Genomic DNA, 19,420 nt, shown 5'->3' on the forward strand with positions numbered 1-19,420 from the left:
TTCTTAAAGTAAAAAAAAAATTAATGTGAAGATGAAAATGTAGATTCTATAGAAAGGAACTACATAATTATGTAAATATTTTTATATCTGTCAGTCAAAATCATGTGAAAGAAATTTCAAAATTAAGCTTTCAAATAAAAAAAATTATTTGTGGGATCCGCCAAAAGTCAATATTATTAATAAGATCACTCTCACAATAAATACATAAGAAAGACAATGAACTGATGTATAAAGGATAGATAAAACATGTAGATAAATAAAAGCTTAAAGTCACTAGCTAGAAAATGAAAATCAAGCAATGAAGTGCTATTTTCAATTTATAAAACTGATGAATTGGTACAAAGTTTGGGGAAAGTAAATCTTTCAAAGCTGCTTGTGTTACATACACTGTTACCTTTCCTTCTGTGTTAAATTTGTTAGGTTTGAAACATTATTATTTCTAGGAATCAATTTTAAACACATAAATAAAAATAGAGAAAAGAATGCATATATGAAATGTTCTTTCGAGATTTGTTTAAACACCAAGAAGAAGACATATCAGGTAAAAAATAATTTATTAATAAATTTGGCCTTAAATCCTTGACTGTATCAGAAAAAAATCTTGAAACTATTGGTAGAAGACAAGATAGTAAAAACATTTTAAAAAATTACTCTTGAACAATGGAAGTCAATAGACAATATTTGTTTGATTTCTATTATTTCAAATGCAGAAAAATAGTGTTAGTATATTTTTATAATTTCTGAATAACCAACTGCTGAACAGCTTTTAGATCACTAGAGAAGTAGCTATTACTCTCATATCAAATTACTGACAAAAAGCAAAAATATAATATATATAGCATGTGAAATAATAAGAGGAAAACATAAAAAATTTAAAGCACAATAAACAATACAGTAGAAGTAAAACCAAGCATGAGATATGTCAATTAAACTTTTTAAAATAATAGACAACCTATTATGGCTTGTATCTAGATGTCCCACCAAAGCCTCATGCAGTCATATGTGGGGATTTTCAGAGGTAGCTAGATCTAGAGTGTGTGATGCTGGGATTAAGTGTGTGTGATTACTAAATTAGTCCACTGATTGGTTTGGTATTGTTCTGGGTAGGATTAAGGCTGTCCCAATCTGGGTGTGAGTGCTACCTGCCCTAAGGGTAGGTAGCGTGGTTAAAATATAAGGAGCAGAAAGAGGACTAGTGTCATTGCTTGTTGCTTCCTTGCTACTTGCTGCCTTCTACTACCTTCTGCCTGCTGTGAACTGTTTCTCCTCTGCGATGCCCGTCTGCCATGCCATCCTGCCTTGGAGCCAGCCAATTATGAACTGAAACCTCTGTAAAATATGAGCCAAATAAACCTTTCCTCTTTAACTTTGGATGTTGGGTATTTTTGTCTTAGCAAGGAAAGAAAAGTAACTAAGACACAACCTTTTAGATAAAAGAAAAACAACATCAAATTTCCTACTGTTAGTAAATATGTAACTTTAAAGAAAACACCAAAATTTAGAAAAAAATTTAAAAGAAGAAGCAAAGATACTTCAAGAAAACACAATTAATAAAGAAAGAAGTAATGACAATATTAATATTAAAATAAATTTCAAAGAAATATCAGTAATTATAGTGACAATTTTAAATATCAAATCTATACAACATATAGATATAATATAAGGCAATATTACAGTAAATTCTACAACTAAAAATGTTTTTAGTGGAAACAATTCACAAAAACTCAATTATACTGGAAGATTTTTTTTTTTTTGGTACAGGAAATCGAACCGGGTCCTTGCGCTTGTGAGTCAGGCAGCGGAACCACTGAGCTAAATCCCCAGCCCTATACCGGAAGATTTTTAATATATTATTTTCAAACTGAGAACAGGCTACATCCTCCAAATACGAATGTGATTAATCTAAAAATTGAAAAAAGAAAGTTCAAATGAAAATATCCTAACACATGGAAATTTTAAAGTACTCTCTAAGCCAATAGGAATTTTGAGTGAAATAGAAAATGAAGTATACATTTTTAAAAATAGGAAAACATCATTGCTACTGCAGCATGTCAAATTTATGAATCATAAGCAAAGCTGAACATTGGCACAAATTGATGTTTTCATTATTATGCTAGACCACACATCACAAGCCTACAAATCATGAATTTAGGTGAAGACTGTTAAAACATATATCTAAGAAAGTAGAAGGAAGAAAGTAATGAAAGAAAATAAAAAAATAGTCAGTAAGGTGCCTGAGAAACAAAATTCAAAAATCATTTCTTTAAAAAAATACAATGAAATATGTACTGGATCAGCATAATGCACAACTAAGTCAAACCCAAGAATACAAAATTAGGATTCAGGAAAGAAATATATAATAAATACAAAGCTTAGATATTCTAAGTTTATAAATTTCTCTTTTAAAAAAATCTAGACTTTTCTAGACAAAAATTTTAAAGTTGAATCACTAAGCAGATAGATATAGATGGTAGACAGATAGATGATAGGTAGATAGATAATAGATAGATGTATATGTCTGAAAGCTACCTTGACCAATTAAAAACTTTTCAAAGTATTATTTCCTCCAAAAGGCTAACAACATTTTTTCAAATGTAAAAGAAGCAAGTAATGTCCATCAATTTTTGTAATGTTCCAAAACATCAAAAATTGTTTCAGGTTAAATTTATAAGGAAATATAATCTTGGTGCCAGATGGCAAAAGATAAGATTTTATTTGCCAAAAATATTGTATTGAAAAATATAGACTTGTTATTGTGAAAAAAGACTTGTTACTGAGAAATGTGTTCATTGTCAAATAAGTTTGGAGGGAACCAACACCATTATATTGAATAGATGCAATTATGAGACCTATAATTAACTCAGCATATTGCAAAATTACTTGGACACAAAACACTTTTTTACATCACATTTAATATTATTTAGATGTGCTGGTGTACCTTCGATGTATGATACAATCATTGGTCCGCAATAATTTTTTCTTTACATCTCCCTTATTCTTTTTTTCTACTGGTGGACTTTCATAACATCGATAGCAAATGGAGTTGATCTTAATAATAACCATCCAGGCCTCTCCTAGGTCTCCTATTTACACAACTGACTAATAATGTTACATTTCTTGACAATGTAAAAATCAATGTACAGCTATATGTACAGAAATTAGGAGACTGAAGTGAGTTTGGAGACCTGAAGGAAAGCAGAGGGTTATAAGGTCTTCATTATACAAAACGAGGAAACATATCGTCTTAGCATATTTTCTGTTGCTTTAACAAAATCCCTGAAGCTGGCTTCTCTATTCAGAAGAGACATTTATTTTCTGCTAGCATGGCACCAGCATCTGCTTATCTATGGTAAATTCCTTCTTGCTACCTCACGTAGATGGCATCATGGCAGAAGTGTATGTAAGAGGGGGAAATCACATGAACACATGAATCCAGAGATATTCATTGGCCAGGACTGCTGTCTTTATAACATCCTAATCTCATGGGAACCAATTGGGGTTCCTTGAGACCTACATTAACCCCTCCTGAAAGTAGTCCCACAATGACACATCACCTTCCTCTATGCACCATCTCTTAAAAGTTTTACAGCCCCTGGATCTCATCACACAGAGGACTAAGGTTTCAGCACATGAAATTTGGGAAACAACCTAAATCATATCCAAATCACATCACATATGATACTGTTTTTGTTTGCGGAACTCAAAACGGAGTACTTTCATGGTATTAAGGAAATTCAGAATAGTGAGTTCATTATGTACAGATTCCCGGAAAAGAACACAGGACATGTGAGTGAACATCATCCTGATTTTTCAGAGTAAACACTCAAAGACATTGCTCAAAATAGGGAGATCAAGAAAGTGATATGAGCATGTTTTTTAAAGTTATGAGAGTGGCCATCAGAAAAACTAGAAACCAAACTAGTTAGAAATTATTTCTTTTGAGGACTAAAAATGAAAATGGTGTAGAGGATTGTCATTTCTCATTTTAAATCATTTTGTATTACTTCATCTTTATTAGCTATGACTTTTAGTGGCCTTACTGAAAACCAGAGATTTAGGATATGCATTAATAGAGGCAAAGTAAAACTGTATGAATCTTGTAAATCTCAGTTTAAAGCTTGACTCTACCAATTTTTAGAATTTGTTGGGTTTGCACAAATCCATAAAACTCTTTATGCTTTAGTTGCTGACTCTGAAAAAATCAGTAATAATATTGTAACAGAGATTACACTGATCTTTGAAGTTGAGAATTAAGAGTATCACCTCAATGTGCACCCACTTAGCTATAAATGTCTCTAATTTCTCATTTTTTATGGCTGAGTAGTACTCCATTTTATAAAAAAAACACATTTTCTTTATCCAGTCTCCAGTTGATGGGCATTTGGGCTGTTTCCAAGTTTTAGCTATCACAAACTGTGTTGCTATGAACATGGGTGCACATATATCACTGTGGTATGATTCTTTTAATTATTTGGGGAAGATCCCCAGCAGTGGAATAGCGGGGTCAAATGGGACTTCCAGTCCTAGTTCTTTGAAGTATCTCCATACTGATTTCCACAGTGGTTGCACCAGTCTACACTCTCACCACCAGTGGAGCAGGGTTCCTCTTTCCCCGCAGCCCCGCCAGCATTTGTTATTGGTTGATTTCATGTTAGCAGCCATTCTTTCTGGAGTGAAGTGAAATCTCAGTGTTGTTCTCATTTGCATCTCTTGAATGACCAGTGATGTTGAACATTTTTTCATGTATTTATTTGCTATTTCTACTTCCTTGTCTGAGAAATGTCTGTTCATTTCAGATGCCCATTTTCGGATTGGGTTTTTAAATTTGGGAGGTCTGATCTTTTTAAATTCTTTATAGATTTGAGATAGTAGACCTTTGTCTGAGGAAGAGCAGGTGAAGATTTTTTTCCCACACTGTGGGTTGTCTCTTCACACTGCTGGTGGTTCCTCTTGCTGTGCTACCAAATAGTTTCTCTGGTGTGAGGAACTGAAAGTGTAAATAAGGACTAAATGTATAATAGGTAATGTGAAATAGGAAGAAAAGGGGCAAAGGGGAAGGAAGTGGGAGGGCTAGGGGAAAGGATAGAAGGGAATGGGATTAATATGAGAAAATGGAAAAATAGGAACAAAATCTTTGTAAATAGGGAGGAATGGAGGGGTTGAAGGGAGGGCTGGGCAAGGGTGAAAAATAAGAACCAAGAGAGACTATGTAAAGGTGCAAATTTCCAATGATGAATGTCATTATATTGTATATCTAAAATGTACCAATGATTAGAATGAATAATCGATAATGCAAAATAGGAAGAAAAGGTCCAAAGGGGTAGGGGTAGGGGTAGTGGAACGGGCAGGGGAAAGGAAAGAAGGGAAAGGAAAAATGATGAGAAATGGAAAAAATGGAAATAAAGTCTTTGTAAATAGGGAAGGGTGGAGGAGGTGAAGGGAGGGCTAGGAATGGGGAAAAAATAAGAACCAAGATGCATCATGTAAAGGTACAAGTTCCCAATGAGAAATGTAATTGGGTTGTGTACCTAAAATGTACCAATAAAAGAATTTAATTAAAAAAAAAGAAAGAATGTCTAATGCACTCAGCATATACATAGAGTACTTAATATAAACTGTTGCATTTATTTTAAAATGGCAATTATTTTCAAGTATGTATTATATTCGATTCCTTACATTTCCCTTTATGTATGAGTATAGGTATATAACATGTAAGTGAACATTTCTTAAGTTCTGTTGGTCACAAAAATTCTGCTAGCAGTTTTTAGAGGTTTTAATTTGTTTTTATTACCTGCTTTGGAAGCATTGTGATGTAATGGAAGAACCAGCATTAGTTTGCCTGCCTCTACACTGAGCAAGTCATTTAATCCAATTTAAGTCACTCCATCAATAAAATAACATTGCTGGAGCTGTACCTGTCTAAAGGTTGGGGTGAATCAGATCCTCATTTGAGGTTCTGGTTATCCCTTGGGACCATGGCTGTAAAATAAAGAAATAATGTGGCTCTTTGAATCTGGAGCAGTTGTGGGTCCCACACATCCATCAAGGCCCTGCAACTGCTGTTTGTTCCTGGATTGAGGAAATGTTTTGACCTCTGAAATGAGATTTGGTTTCTTTAAAAGAAAATTAATAATGCTCTTTAAAAAACTCTGCTTACCTTAGTTAAATGAGTTTACTTATCTAAAATATCATGGTTCCTTTCAGTAAATTCAATTCAATTTAGTAATGACGCCCTCATATGCCATACAGCTGAGTGCAGTATATATAATTCATGTATCTAATTAATAGTTATAAATAAGACATGCTTTCTTTTAATTGCCATTCAGTAATTTCATAAAAGAGACCATCATTTAATCATCTTCTATGCTGATTTGTATTTTTCAAGTTATTCAAGAGTGAATTAGATGTAATTCTGTTTAGAAACATACTTGCAAAGTAGTTATTTTTCAGGATGTTGCTACAAAAAGCTTTGAAAAATAAAAAGCATGGGGGAGACAGGATGAAGAATTTGAATTTTAATTATATCTCTACAAAGAAAACTCTTGACTAGTGTACTCAGCCATTCAGTAAATATTTTTATGGATAAGATTGATACAGACAGGATAGAAAGGATTCCTGCTCACAGCCAGCAGGGCAGCAGCAGGATTGAACTAGGCCCACTAGAAACAAAAACTCATCTGTTTTCATTTTCAGCAAGAGCAAAATATAAAACAATTACTTATACCCAGTCAAACAAAATGACAAAGTAAATATATATTTAAAGGACATTTCCTAGTTTCTCCATTCTCTAATTCTCCCTTTGAATATTTTTCCATTCATATTTTCAACTGGTATATTAAGGGAAAATTAAAAGCCTGCAAACTATTTTGTTTATACTATTCAGCTAGGTTAATACATTTTTGAGCTGAACCATCTTGCTGAACGTAAGCTCCAAGAAATGGCTAACAGACTCCTTTGTTGAGTGAGTCCTGTTTATGTGTTTTATTTGTTCTAAAGGGTACTAGCAATTGTATTGCTATTATCAGTCTCCACAATTCTAAAGGATTGTTCTTGATCATCTGACTTAATTTTAAATAACAAGCTTTAAATTATCTATTACAAATCTGGTATTTCATATTTAAGGCAACAATGTTTGAAGAAAGAATATACTAAGTAAATTATTTCTGTGGTTCCTAATAGTTGTTGACTATCTGCATGGTATTGAAATACATAGATGACTACCAAAGCAAACTGGTGTAGTGAAATAAAGGAGTTCAGAGCCATCACAGCATACTTAGTATCGCTATATTGGGTCAGGCTCACATGGTGGAAATGCTTTTAGGTTTAAACCTGGGTTTAATTATGGCTATGCATCTTTAAGTATTAGTAATTTATATAATCAATCTCTCTTGTTTCAGTTGAATCATTTGTAAAGTGAAGATTCTGTCACCAAGAATGCTATAAAGACTAAATAATACAATTTTTAGAGCAGCTGGTACATGATAAAATGATAGATCCCTTTCTGACCTTGAAAATCTTTTTGGTACCCAAGGGTCCTCCCCCTCTGTAGTCCAGGCTTGCTGGGACTCCACTGACACTGGAATTTCATTCAGTCTTCCTTTCCTAGCCCAACTTTCACTTTCGCTTGGTCTTTTCTATTGATTGTGCAAGAATTAAAGCATGCAGACAGCAATGGACAGAGCTGGCAGTAACTGAATAGTATGCCTCACATGTCTCATTAGGTGTTCCCTACCTTAAGTCTAATTTTCTGAGATGGATTAGACTGGTCTTTAAACCTATGGTAGACAAATAAAAATATACTACTCAATAGACCTGAAGATTAAAGATGGTGGAAAACTGACCCTGCTAACCCTAGTCAGAGGAAGCCAAGGAAACAAGAAGCCAGGGCAGAAGAAACATCTGGATTGAATTTTCCAGTTGTGCAGAAACAGAGTTCGTCTGTCAGGCAGTACCAATGGCAGCTTCCAGTCCAGGAATCACCAGGCCCTGTGTTCGGTGGCAGGTGGACAGCAAAATGCAAGACACCCAGCCTCATCACCACTCGATCCATTGCTCTCCCTTCCTGTTATAACATCACAGTTTATTAAAGACTTTCAGAAATGCGATCTCCAAACACACTTAAGGAATACACTCTGTGCATGAGAAAGGAAATATATATTTATTTAATAATATTTTAATCCATTAAATTCATAGGATAATAAAACACATCAAAGTTAATGTTATTACTTTACAGCAATGGTCACTGATAGTGTCACACAAACAGCATACGTAAATGATTAGAAGAGGAACTAATAATAATCCAAGAATTCCAATTCCCCAAGATCACTTTGACACAACACATTGCTATATTAATTACTATATTTCAAAAGAAAAGAGGAGCTTAAAAATGAAATCTCCTTCTCCATGCCGTGATTCAATCCTGACATTGTCATTGAGGAGATACTTGGAGGAATCCAAGATGTGACTTAATTTTTAACAATCTTTTACTCTAGACAAGTAACTTAGTTTAGAAATCACTCTCTATATCACCATTAGACAATAGAGACAATTGTACTAGGAATAGAGCTAATATAGCAATGGATGCATGGCAAAATATGGCACACTTAGTAAATAACACAAAAAGTTTGTATATAAATTAAAAGATTTATAACTACTTTTATCATCTGCTTCTTCTGATGCATGTTTAATGAGATTTATTATCGGGTATGTTATCTAATGCCTACTGTCAAAAAAAGAATAAAATTGTTTTGAAGACACAAAGAAATTACCCACCGAAAACCCTTTTTGATTTGATTTTATTCGTTTGCAGAATTTCAGCACATCAGAAAATGTGGCTTCTAGTCATCACTTTCTAAAGTCGCGTTTCCTTGCCTGGCCAGTAGATGGGATGTAGCAAATGATCACTTGTAGGACAGTTCTCTTTCTTGAATCTTGTAGAAACCATTGTTCTGTCTCTTTTGGTTATGAAGGTTCTAGGTTCTGAAACATAACTTTTCTTTAAAGTCAAAAGTACCGCAGTGCTTAGGAAAATGGACATTGTGCCCAAAATCATAGTCAGTCCCAGATATATGTATCTAAAAGAGGTAAAAAACAAATAAACTCAGTCATAATTATTTCTACTGCTCAACCTAAAATTAAATGTAAAAGGAAGGTAATAATACAATTCTGATGGTTGTTTTGAAGAATGGAGATTTAGAGATTTAGAATGGAATGGTGGCTCTAGAAGGCACTTTTGTGAACTCTAGTAGACCACTGAAGGCAGTTTGGTAATATAAAGCAATTTCTTAGTAGTACTATAATTTTCCCTTACTACCCTTTTTGTAAACGAGTCCCTTAGACCAGATGACAGTATCCCTGTTTACCCAGAGCAGACCCAGTCAGTAATGTTAATAGTGTTCCCTTTTACTCTAAAGTGTCCAGGTTTGAGTGATAAATTATGAGATTACCTTATCCCCCAACTTTTCTCAGATTCTCAGGTTTTTTTTTCAGATTTCTCAGATTCATTTCTATGGAAAAACTGCATGAAGCAATGCTAAGGAGAATCAGACCATTCAGAAAAATAAAATGATTCAAGAATAAACCAGAGATTTAAACCAATTTTTCTACAAGAAATTTTTAATGCTACACTACCAAAAATGCTAAAGTGTGGAAGGACAGGTTGAGTGTCTCACTGCGGTCACTCCATGTCTCTGACTGAATTACACTGTTTCCACATTAAAGTGAATACAGCTTTCCTAAATGTGAGTAAAGCTCAAATTATACTTACAGATCCGGTCCCTTTTAAAGAATAAAATAAATTTCACACATAACATCAAAGCCCATTAAATCAAGCAAACCTATTTGTGATGCTCTGCCCAATTCACATCCTACTTAGATGGTTCAGCACCAAGTTTATTTTCTAAAAAATGCTCAGCTTGAAAGTCTCTTTAAAAAAATCCTTGCTTTTAAGCCATTGAAACATTTCTTTAAGCAACAAGGGGACTAAATGTTTGATGAACTGAACTGAATAATACCATAGTAAAAAAAGCCTTGTTCCCCACCCCCATATACACTCAGTCACACAGAGAAAACCTTTTACTTTTATGCACTTCAAGTACTGGAATAATTGAACATCAGCTTGGCAATAAGAGCCAGACAGATTCAGAGCCAAATCCAACTCTTGCCCAGGGGGATTATGTCTGACGTAAATGGTACAGTTTGGCTCAGTTTGAAAAAGAATAGATTTAAACTCAAAATGTGACCTAAATTTAAATGTTTCTGAGTTTCAGAGAATTACTTAGCCATTTGTGTGTGTAAACTTTTAAAATGTTACTCGGTTCTGCATCTTTCATTATATTTTTAAAACAATTACTCATTTAAGATGGAAATCAATTTCAACAATGGAGAAAAATTAAAATGTCTAGCCATATAATCAAATGATAAAATTATTCTATGAAAGGGATCACAGTTTTTATTAAACTATTCTTTATCTTACAAGCAGTGAGACTACATAGGGAATTATTAATGTTGGTAGCATTGCATGAAATTGGGATTTTTGTAGCAGCAAGACATGGGAATGCATTTAGTATGATACCTGAAAGCATGTGAATCATATAATCTGCATGAGCCTCTGGTTCCACACCTTTTAAATCCCCATTTAAGACAAGAAGTGTCAATCAAAACTCCAAAATATACTGGAGCTGGGATTCCTGCTGTAGGAAAAACAAATAATTGCTACTAAAAAATATATATACAGATAGATGATAGATAGATAGATAGATAGATAGATAGATAGATAGATAGATGTTTTGGTTATGAATGATTACCTGGAACTACCTACTTTTAGTTCAGTAATTACTGTCTGGAAGATGAAACGTTATCAGTTACATGCTGATATCGCTAAGTCCCCTCTCTAGTTCAGTGTTTTCTCAAAAGCTGCACTCCTCAATAACTGCTCTTTGGTGAACCTCCAGAAGCATGGCTCCCAAGTACTTAAAACAGTTTTTCTTCCCAGACCAGTCTCTTCATTAGTCTCTACCCACTTGACAAAGGTAAGAGCTTGGGAATCCTCTGTGATCCCTCTCTCTCTCTCTCTCTGCTCTCCGATCATGACCACGTTAATGTATCTCTAACTATGCCAATTCTACCTCTTGTTTATATTGGAAACACATTGCTCTCTTTCCATTCCTCTACTTCAAATTTAAAGCAAGAGCCAATTTATGATTCTTCTCCTTCCTCAGTCTTCTCCGATCAATTTATTGTATGGATGTTAAATCACTCAGTTACATAAATGGTATGTCAAGACTTCTATTTCTAAAGAAGAGTAGTCAACTGAACATTGGGTCCCTTTATATTTCTGGCCTCATTTTGGATAATATTTATTATCTTATGTTTCAAATTCCAATGTTATTAGATTTCTTTCAGTGCTTAGAATGTTTTTTACTCTTGCCTGAATGACTGGTTGTTTTCTATATTTGAAATGTTTTCCCCTTCTTTCCTTCCCCTTCTCAATATGCAGTCATTTAAATCTCAGTTTAACTGTTTTCCTTCAAGAAAGACTATTCTGATGACCAAAACTGTGTTAATTCCTTCTGTTTTTTATCTCATAGCACTTATACTTCTCTCAAAATCTTTAGCACTCCTGCAATGGGTTGTTTAATTGTCTTTCCTGCTAGATTACTTGATTACAAGCTATACAGGGGTAGGAAACTTGTTTTTCTTATTCATGCCATAAACTCTAATAGGTTCTCAACAGAAGTTTGTTAGAACTTAATATTTTTTTTAAAGAAAAGAGATATCTTTCCTATAAAAATGTAAGCAAAAGTGTTCTGAGATGATTATAATCTGATCACAACTTTTATTATATTTTTTAAACATTTAACATTTGTTATGTGGTCTACATAGGCTTTGTTTTCTTAATGAGTAGTTAATATGTAAAAGCCAGGGCATTTATGCAAGATCGCAGCTATCTGAATTCACTTAAAAGCTGCATTGCCCAGCAGTTGAATGTAGCAGCAGGCAGGAATTGAGGAACAATTGCCCATATCTCATTCCCTGTCCTCTGTGTCCAGAGTTCACTCTCCACTCCCAACATCTTGCTGTCTCCTTCACTCATTTCTCTCAATGCCTAGAGGACTTTTGGATCAGTTTTTAATCTCTTTTATATATCTTTTCATCTGTTGAAGCATTGCTTTGTATGATTATGTAAAATAACACACTTTTGCCAAATTTTTTAAATCAAAGAATAATTCTGACACCTCCAAGTTAAAAGAGATAATCCATTTGCTCTTGGAGAACAAAGATCTATCTCAATTTTGTTGACACCAATTTTGTGTGATAATGGATTCAATTCAGAAACATCAATAGTTGCTTAAACTTGGAAGTGAAATATTTCCATAATCCCAAGGTGTTATGATCATAAATTAGCCAGTAATTACAATCAACTTTTAAAATGAGAATATTGGTAGACACTATTTTTGCCAAGAGACCAAATTTAATCTTCAATGATTATATAAATTGAATTCACAGGTATTCTGATGTGATTTACTAAGTACAATACAGCATCTGTGCAGTACAAGGGGTGATCAAAACACACAGTGAATGTATAAATTTTAAAAATTATTAGAGTAAAAAATATTGACATCAATTTTCCTCAAAATATTCTTCTTGCTTCTAACACAATTATCCCATCATTTTCGACTTTCTAAAGCCATTCTGGAAGTCTTCTTTTATGTCTTTACAATGTTATGATAAAAAAATATGGTGAAAGTTGCTGCTGAGTAGGAAAAAGCAGGCTTGTAAAATATTATTGTAGGTCCCCATCTACCTTATTCACCAGGTTTGATGCCATATGACTTCTCCCTCTTCCCCCAAATAAAAATGACCATGAAAGGTTAACATTTTTAATTGATTCAGGATATCAAGGAAGCCACAACCAAACTACAACACAACTAAAGGCACTCATAAAAGAGCACTTCCAGAAATGTTTCAGAAAGTGGCAAGGACAATGGGATGAATGTGTTCAAAGTGAAGGGGAGTATTTTGAGGTAGACTAACAACAATGTATTTTTGCTGTAATAAAATTTTTAATTTATACATTCAGCATATTTTTTAATCACACCTTCATTCTCATCAAAAGTATCTTACCTGCTTTTTATCAAAACCAAGCAAGGAGACAAATTCAAATTGTAGAATATTATATAAAACTTCTGACTTTGCCTTTTTAAAAAAATGATGAGGGATTGTTGGAGAGCAAAGAAAAAATGTAACTAAATATAGTATATGGCACTTCCTTGACCCTGAATTGAAAGGGGGAAAATGCTATCAAAGATATTATTATAGTGAAAGAAATTTAGTTGTGGAATATAGAATAGATGGAGTATCCTACCATTGCTAAATTTCTGGAGTGAGTGTGATAATGGTATTGTGGTTGAACAGACAATGTTCTTAGTCTTATAGAAGAATGTAAATTGAAGTCTTTAGCAGTTAAGTGGCAGATCTCCACTACTTATTATCAAATGGTTCAGCAAATATTTTTATGTTAAGAGAGAAAGAAGGTAGATTTTTGTCTTTTTGATACATCTGGTGAGTCCAAGGAAAATCATATCAGTATTCATTGTAATATTTAAAATTTTCTGTAAGTTTGAAATTTACCATAATAAATAATTGGAAGAGAAAGAAGAAAGGCACCTATAGATTAGAAGACTTTTAAGATATTTAGACAATGAGTGGACTGTTTTGGTCCTTGATTAAAGCAGACATGCATGAGTAAATATCATATAATCTTTAAAAAACTGAATGTTAATTGGATATTTGATAATCTTAAGGAGTTATTTTAAACCATGATAATTAAGCTAAAAGAAGTTATTATGTTTTGGAAATACATACTAATACTTTTATGGAAGAAATGCAATAATCTGATACCTTAAATAAGTCAATGAGGAAAGTAGAGAGGGATGCCTTAAGATAGGTAGTATGTTGATAATTGTGAAATAGTGTTTGGATACCTCTGTAGTAGGTTGGAATGTTTTACAAAGCAAGAGAAACTTGAGTCATTTGTAGGAAAATAAATGCACCTTGAGACCAATACCAATTCCATAGTTTCTTTTATAGGAGAAACCCAAAATATAAATAAAGAGCAAGAGCAAAATAAAAGATACATAATAGGAAGTAGAGAGATAGATCTTTCTCAAATGATAAAGAGATCAAAAGATGGAGGAAGGGGAGGGAGGGAAAAGAAAGGGGAGAAAAAAAGGAATAGGGATGTGTTATGTACACTTTGCAACTCCAAGAAATGTAAACATTATGCATTGCAAATATGTAGTAGTAAAAAAAGTTAAAGTATCTAGCTGATTATATTTTGGATAAAATCCCATAGAAAGAAGAACAAAAAATACATCTAGCACTCAATTCAGATTATCTGATTCCTTAAGATGATTGGCCACTTAAAAATCCAGATAACTATTTTTACATTGCACTTAAAATATGACAAAAAATCCAAGATTTGCCTGTTTCTGTATGTGGTTTAACATTCTTAGAAAATTTTTGAACATGTGTAAAAGTAGACAGAATGATATAATGAATTTCACATTCCATCAATAGCTTAGCAATATTGTCCATTCCTGTTTCATCTCTCTCTCAAATCTGAATTATTTTAAAGGCAATCTCAAACATTGTGTCACTTCACTTATATTTAATTCAGCCTGCATGTCTGGTGTTATATTTTTTAAAAGTCTATGCCTTTCTCATATCTAATACATTTTATAATTGTTCATTAATATTATCTAAACTCTAATACATATTCAATGTTTCTAACTGTCTCCAAAGCATCTTTTTGCAGTTGGTTTATTCTTATTAGGATCCAAACTATGTAAACACATTGCATTGATTGATGATTCCTCATACTCTTCATGTCTATAACCTCCCCTACATTTTTTATGCTATTGTTATTGGAGAAAGACATTTTTTCATGTATAATGTGCCACACTGTGGACTTGTCTAGTTGCTTCTTCATAATGTAGTTTAACTTGTTTCCCTAGCTCCATTTTTCCTATAGCCTTCTAGTTATATTTTGATACACTCAGGTTCAACTTATGTTAAACAGTGATAAAATAAGGTAGATGTGTGTACTTCAACTGTGTCCCACTCAGAAGGAAAATGCCCTCTGAGTGTCACGCTTTGCAATTCAAAGATGGATCTGAGGTTTGGGCTATGTCAATTTGGTCTCTCTCAGAAAGTTCTTCATCAACTTTCACCTAAAGCTTTTAGCAACTGTTGATGAATTTGCAAGACAGATATTGCTTTGGCATATATCTCAATGTCCCCCTAAACTTAGTGTACTCATAGGTGGGGCCTTAAGAAGTGATTAGATCATGGGTGTGTGATGCTGGATTAGTCTACTGATTGGTTTAGCACAGTTCTGGGTGTCAGTGGTGGATTTACTGAAGGAGGAAGACCCACCCTGGTGTAAGTGGTACCAACCAGTAGGCTTGTATCATCAATGAAATAAAAAGGGAAAAAATAAGGATGTCTCACTGATCTCTTTCTACCCTACCATGGACTTTTCTCCTCTGTGATGCCCCTCTACACTCCATCCTGCATTGGAGCCTGTCAACTATGGACTGAAACCTCTACAAATTGTGAGCTAAAATAAACTTTTCCTCCTTTAACTGGTGGGTTAAAGTATTTTGTCCTAGCAATGAGAAAATAAGACAGAATTGTTTTGTTTCATTCTATTCCTCTTGTATGTATGATTTGGGTTTTAAAAAATAAAAGATTAATTTTTATTCATTGACCATTTAGTTAACTTTAGAGATAATAGAAGAACGGCAGAATAAAAGATTGATTTTTTTCCCTTATTAATCAATTCTAAAACAATGAGTATTTATGACAGTATTGTTAGAATTTTTAAAGGTTCGTGACATTTAAATGTTTTAAAGTACCATTATATTTTTGTATATTCAATGTATTTCAATAAACTGTAGTCATTTCATTTATTCTATCTAGTTTTAATTTTATTCACTTTATTAGAGAGAGTTTGAGTATCTTTTCTTATATTTAAAGGCATTTACATTTATATTTTCATAACATAGCTACTCATATATTTTACCTATGTACCTGTTTGGTTGTTTGATGGTGTTTATCTTCTTAAAACTTAGGAGCTCTCTTTATAATAATGACATTAGCTACTTATCTGTTATATAAATTATACAACTTTTTCCCAGACTATAATTCACCTTTTGGATTTGGTTATGATTTTTTGCCATTTTCAAATATTATTTATCAAAGTAACTTTATAAATAATTTGTTTAAGGTGGAATCATTTTTGCTCTTCAATTTAAATCTATACTCCTAAAGACAGAGCAAGTAGAGGAGCCAGTTCTAACAGGGATATATTTCAGCCTGAGGACCTGGCACTTCTTCAGGCAATCTCTGGTTTTATATTGTAGGACTGCAGCAAGCCATGATGGTATATACGCCTTCTTCGTTTCTTTCCCAATTTAATCAAGATTATATTGTATTTTTTGTAGTCATTTTTAATCAAGGCCTATGTAAACCAAATTTAATTTCAATTTTTAAAATCTCTGAGTTTTTCCCCCCACATAATTGTCTGTCAAATTACAGGGGAACATTTACAATTACTCCATTTATTTTTCTTTAGAGATGGATTCACTAAGGACAGAAAAATTAGTTGTCCCATGAATTGTTTCCTATGGGTTTTAACCAATACATATTTTAAAATGCTGTAGTCAGAGAAAAAAATTTTCAATTACATTTTAAAGAATTACCTACTCATATCCATTTGCTTTAATTGTTTAAATGATCTTATCTTCCTACCTAATGTCATATTCTAGGGATGTCCATTGAGAGCAGTTCAAAAGAATTCTTTCCATTTTAATATCTGGAAAGTTCATTTTTAAGCTTCAGCCTTTCTTACTGATTAACTTTTTTTTCCTGCTCTGAGGGCTCTCCCATAAGAGCAATGGATTTCATGACGACAGACAAGTACTGGAAGAGACGAGACTGCTAAAGCAAAATTGTGATTACTGTAACAGAAGCTCCTCATCATATCTCTAGCATAGCAGAGCCCTCAGTAAATATTACTGGAACAATGGAAGGGAGGAATCAAGGAAATGAGGGAAGGAATAAATACTTAAAAGAAGGAAGAAAATAAAAAGAATATGGGCCTAGCCACCTACAGCATTAGCTATGCATAGTAATTCTGCAAAAATATTTAGAAATATTCAGAAAAGTCTTCCAAATATACTTATGAGGGCTACCATAATTAAAACAGATTATACTTACCAAGAACTCTTATTGCTAAAGTGTAGATACCCAGGGCAAAAGACTTAAGTTGTGGTTTAACGCACCTAAAAATAATAAAAGCACTATTATTAAAAATATAACCCATTTGAATGTGGATGACAAGTTCTGCCTTTTGCTTATCTTTCCTCATTCATTTGTTAATTATAACTGTGGGAAATATATACAATACTTTTGGTATTCATCCTTAAACATAAGAATGTGTTTGAAAATCACCCAATTCGTGTCACAAAAGATTAATTTCCAACAAATTTTATCTTTCATATTAATAATTTCATCAAAAATTATGTTTTTAGATTTTTTGGATCAACTGTAAACAGAAATATTTGCAAAGTGAATTCAATTAGAAGAAAATATTGAGAGTCCTGGTTATAAAACTAATATTTAAATTTTGAGTTCATATGTAATTTTTATAGAGCTATATGATAAAATAATAAATATATGCAAGCACAAATTATTGGAATAGAATAAAATCTTGCAGAATAAACAAAGATATGTGCAAAAAAAGAAAAAAATGAAATATGTAATGTTTTTGAATGTTAAGATCTTTTCATATAATTTTAATTAGTTTGTTAATTAATCATTGTTATTTGGATGACATTAATTACATTTGAAAGAATAACTTAATTTAAAATTGTATTTTTCAAATAAAATAATTATAATATTTTAAATATTAATATTTATAATTTATACTAGGAAATTATTTAAATTTCTATAAAAATGTGTACCTGTCAATTTAAAAACATGTAATGTGGTACATCAGTTTAAAAAATCTTTTAGGATTTTATATGCAAATATATTTGAAGTCAATAACATGATATTCATAGATAAGAATCGTCAAGTTATCCCAAAACTATGACATTTCTCCAAGATAATTTTAGTAACAGAAATAATATACAGAAAAAGTAATAATATAAAACATGATCAAATACACATAAAACATGATATTAGATAAGTTTTTAAGTATCTTATAAACTGTATCTCCCATAATTTGATGAAACAATATTTACTCTAAAACATACTTTATCTATATCACTTAATGTTGTTACCAATGTTAGATATAACACACTGTAGAATGATGTAGGTAATGACAATCCTCATAGGGGTGGCAAACCTATGGCACGCATGCCACAGCAGGCTGTTTGTATCATTGAAAGCTCTAAAGGGTTCGCCATCACTGCTTCTAGACCAATGTGTTCCAAACATTTTTACCATAAAAATTTCTACTTTGGCTAAATTTTTGTACAAAAACCTAGATTGGGATGCTTGTAAAATTGAATCAAAGATGAGGGACAAATTCCCTGAAAAAAACTATAGGTGATCATGATGATTCTAGAGAAAAGAATTTGCAATCACATGTCATATAATGATTGCTACGGGGAGAAGCAATATTCACCTCAGAAGTAATATGTATCCAGGTATGCCACCTAGGGACAAAGTATAGGACGTGATGACTGAAATTACAAGGAAATACAGAAACATTTTGGAACATCCATTATCTTTTTGGCATCTGCCCACCGTGCCTGAGAAATTTCCTGATTTAGAAGCTATAATCCCCACACAGGTGCAATTATAAAATGTCTGCAATACAACAGAGAAAAGTTCAATCAGTGAGATAACATTCAAATAAAATTAAAGATATGCATTTATTTAAAAATATTTTATAGGACAATAAACATGTATTATACAAACAATGGGGAGCATATTCCTTTATTTTTCTGTGTTACAATTATATTGAGCAAGGTGAAATCTATTAATACATTATTTAACTATTCAGACAGCAGCTGGTTGTTCTATAAACTACAAAGCCTGCAGAACCATCTTCCAGCAAATTCAATCAAATCCAATCACATTTTGCTTCCTTAACTACCACTGTCAAGTCTGTCTCCATTATTTCTTGCTTTTATCACTGCAGTGGTCTCTTTGTGCTCAACTTGTTCCCACTCTCATCGAGCTACAGTTGGTTTTCTATATAGTAAAGTAAACCTCTCTTTAAAAAATGTAGGTCAGATGGCACCAACACTGTCAGCTTTCAAATGGTTGCTTACCACATATTTGTAACAAAAGCTCAAATCCTTACAGAAGTTCACATACTCTCTGTCACGTGGCTCCTGGATCC

At 32.8% G+C, this 19,420-nt stretch overlaps 1 protein-coding gene across 4 annotated transcripts in view; it reads right to left on the reverse strand.

Annotated features, from left to right (window-relative positions):
* Window positions 1–6,550: 6,550 nt before the first annotated feature.
* Window positions 6,551–19,420, reverse strand: part of Slco1c1 (solute carrier organic anion transporter family member 1C1) — a 47,319-nt gene continuing 34,449 nt past the window's right edge. The window contains exons 12-16 of one of the 4 annotated variants that reach the window (XR_001183522.3): window positions 18,698–18,882; window positions 17,284–17,348; window positions 10,574–10,691; window positions 8,773–9,074; window positions 6,551–8,062 (exon numbers count right to left, since the gene is read on the reverse strand). Coding sequence is in view for 3 of the 4 variants with exons in the window: in XM_004845787.3 (XP_004845844.1) it covers window positions 8,852–9,074; window positions 10,574–10,691; window positions 17,284–17,348; window positions 18,698–18,882 (591 nt within the window). In the remaining variant the exon portion in view is untranslated. Of the gene's footprint in view, window positions 8,063–8,145; window positions 9,075–10,573; window positions 10,692–17,283; window positions 17,349–18,697; window positions 18,883–19,420 lie in introns of those variants that run through there. The other 3 variants (XM_004845787.3, XM_087214048.1, XM_087214049.1) reach the window with 3 other exon arrangements.

Source organism: Heterocephalus glaber, unplaced genomic scaffold, assembly GCF_053883595.1.
Source record: "Heterocephalus glaber isolate CG9 unplaced genomic scaffold, H.glaber_assembly_v1.0 deba00001444, whole genome shotgun sequence".
In the NCBI taxonomy this organism is placed as follows: domain Eukaryota; kingdom Metazoa; phylum Chordata; class Mammalia; order Rodentia; family Bathyergidae; genus Heterocephalus; species Heterocephalus glaber.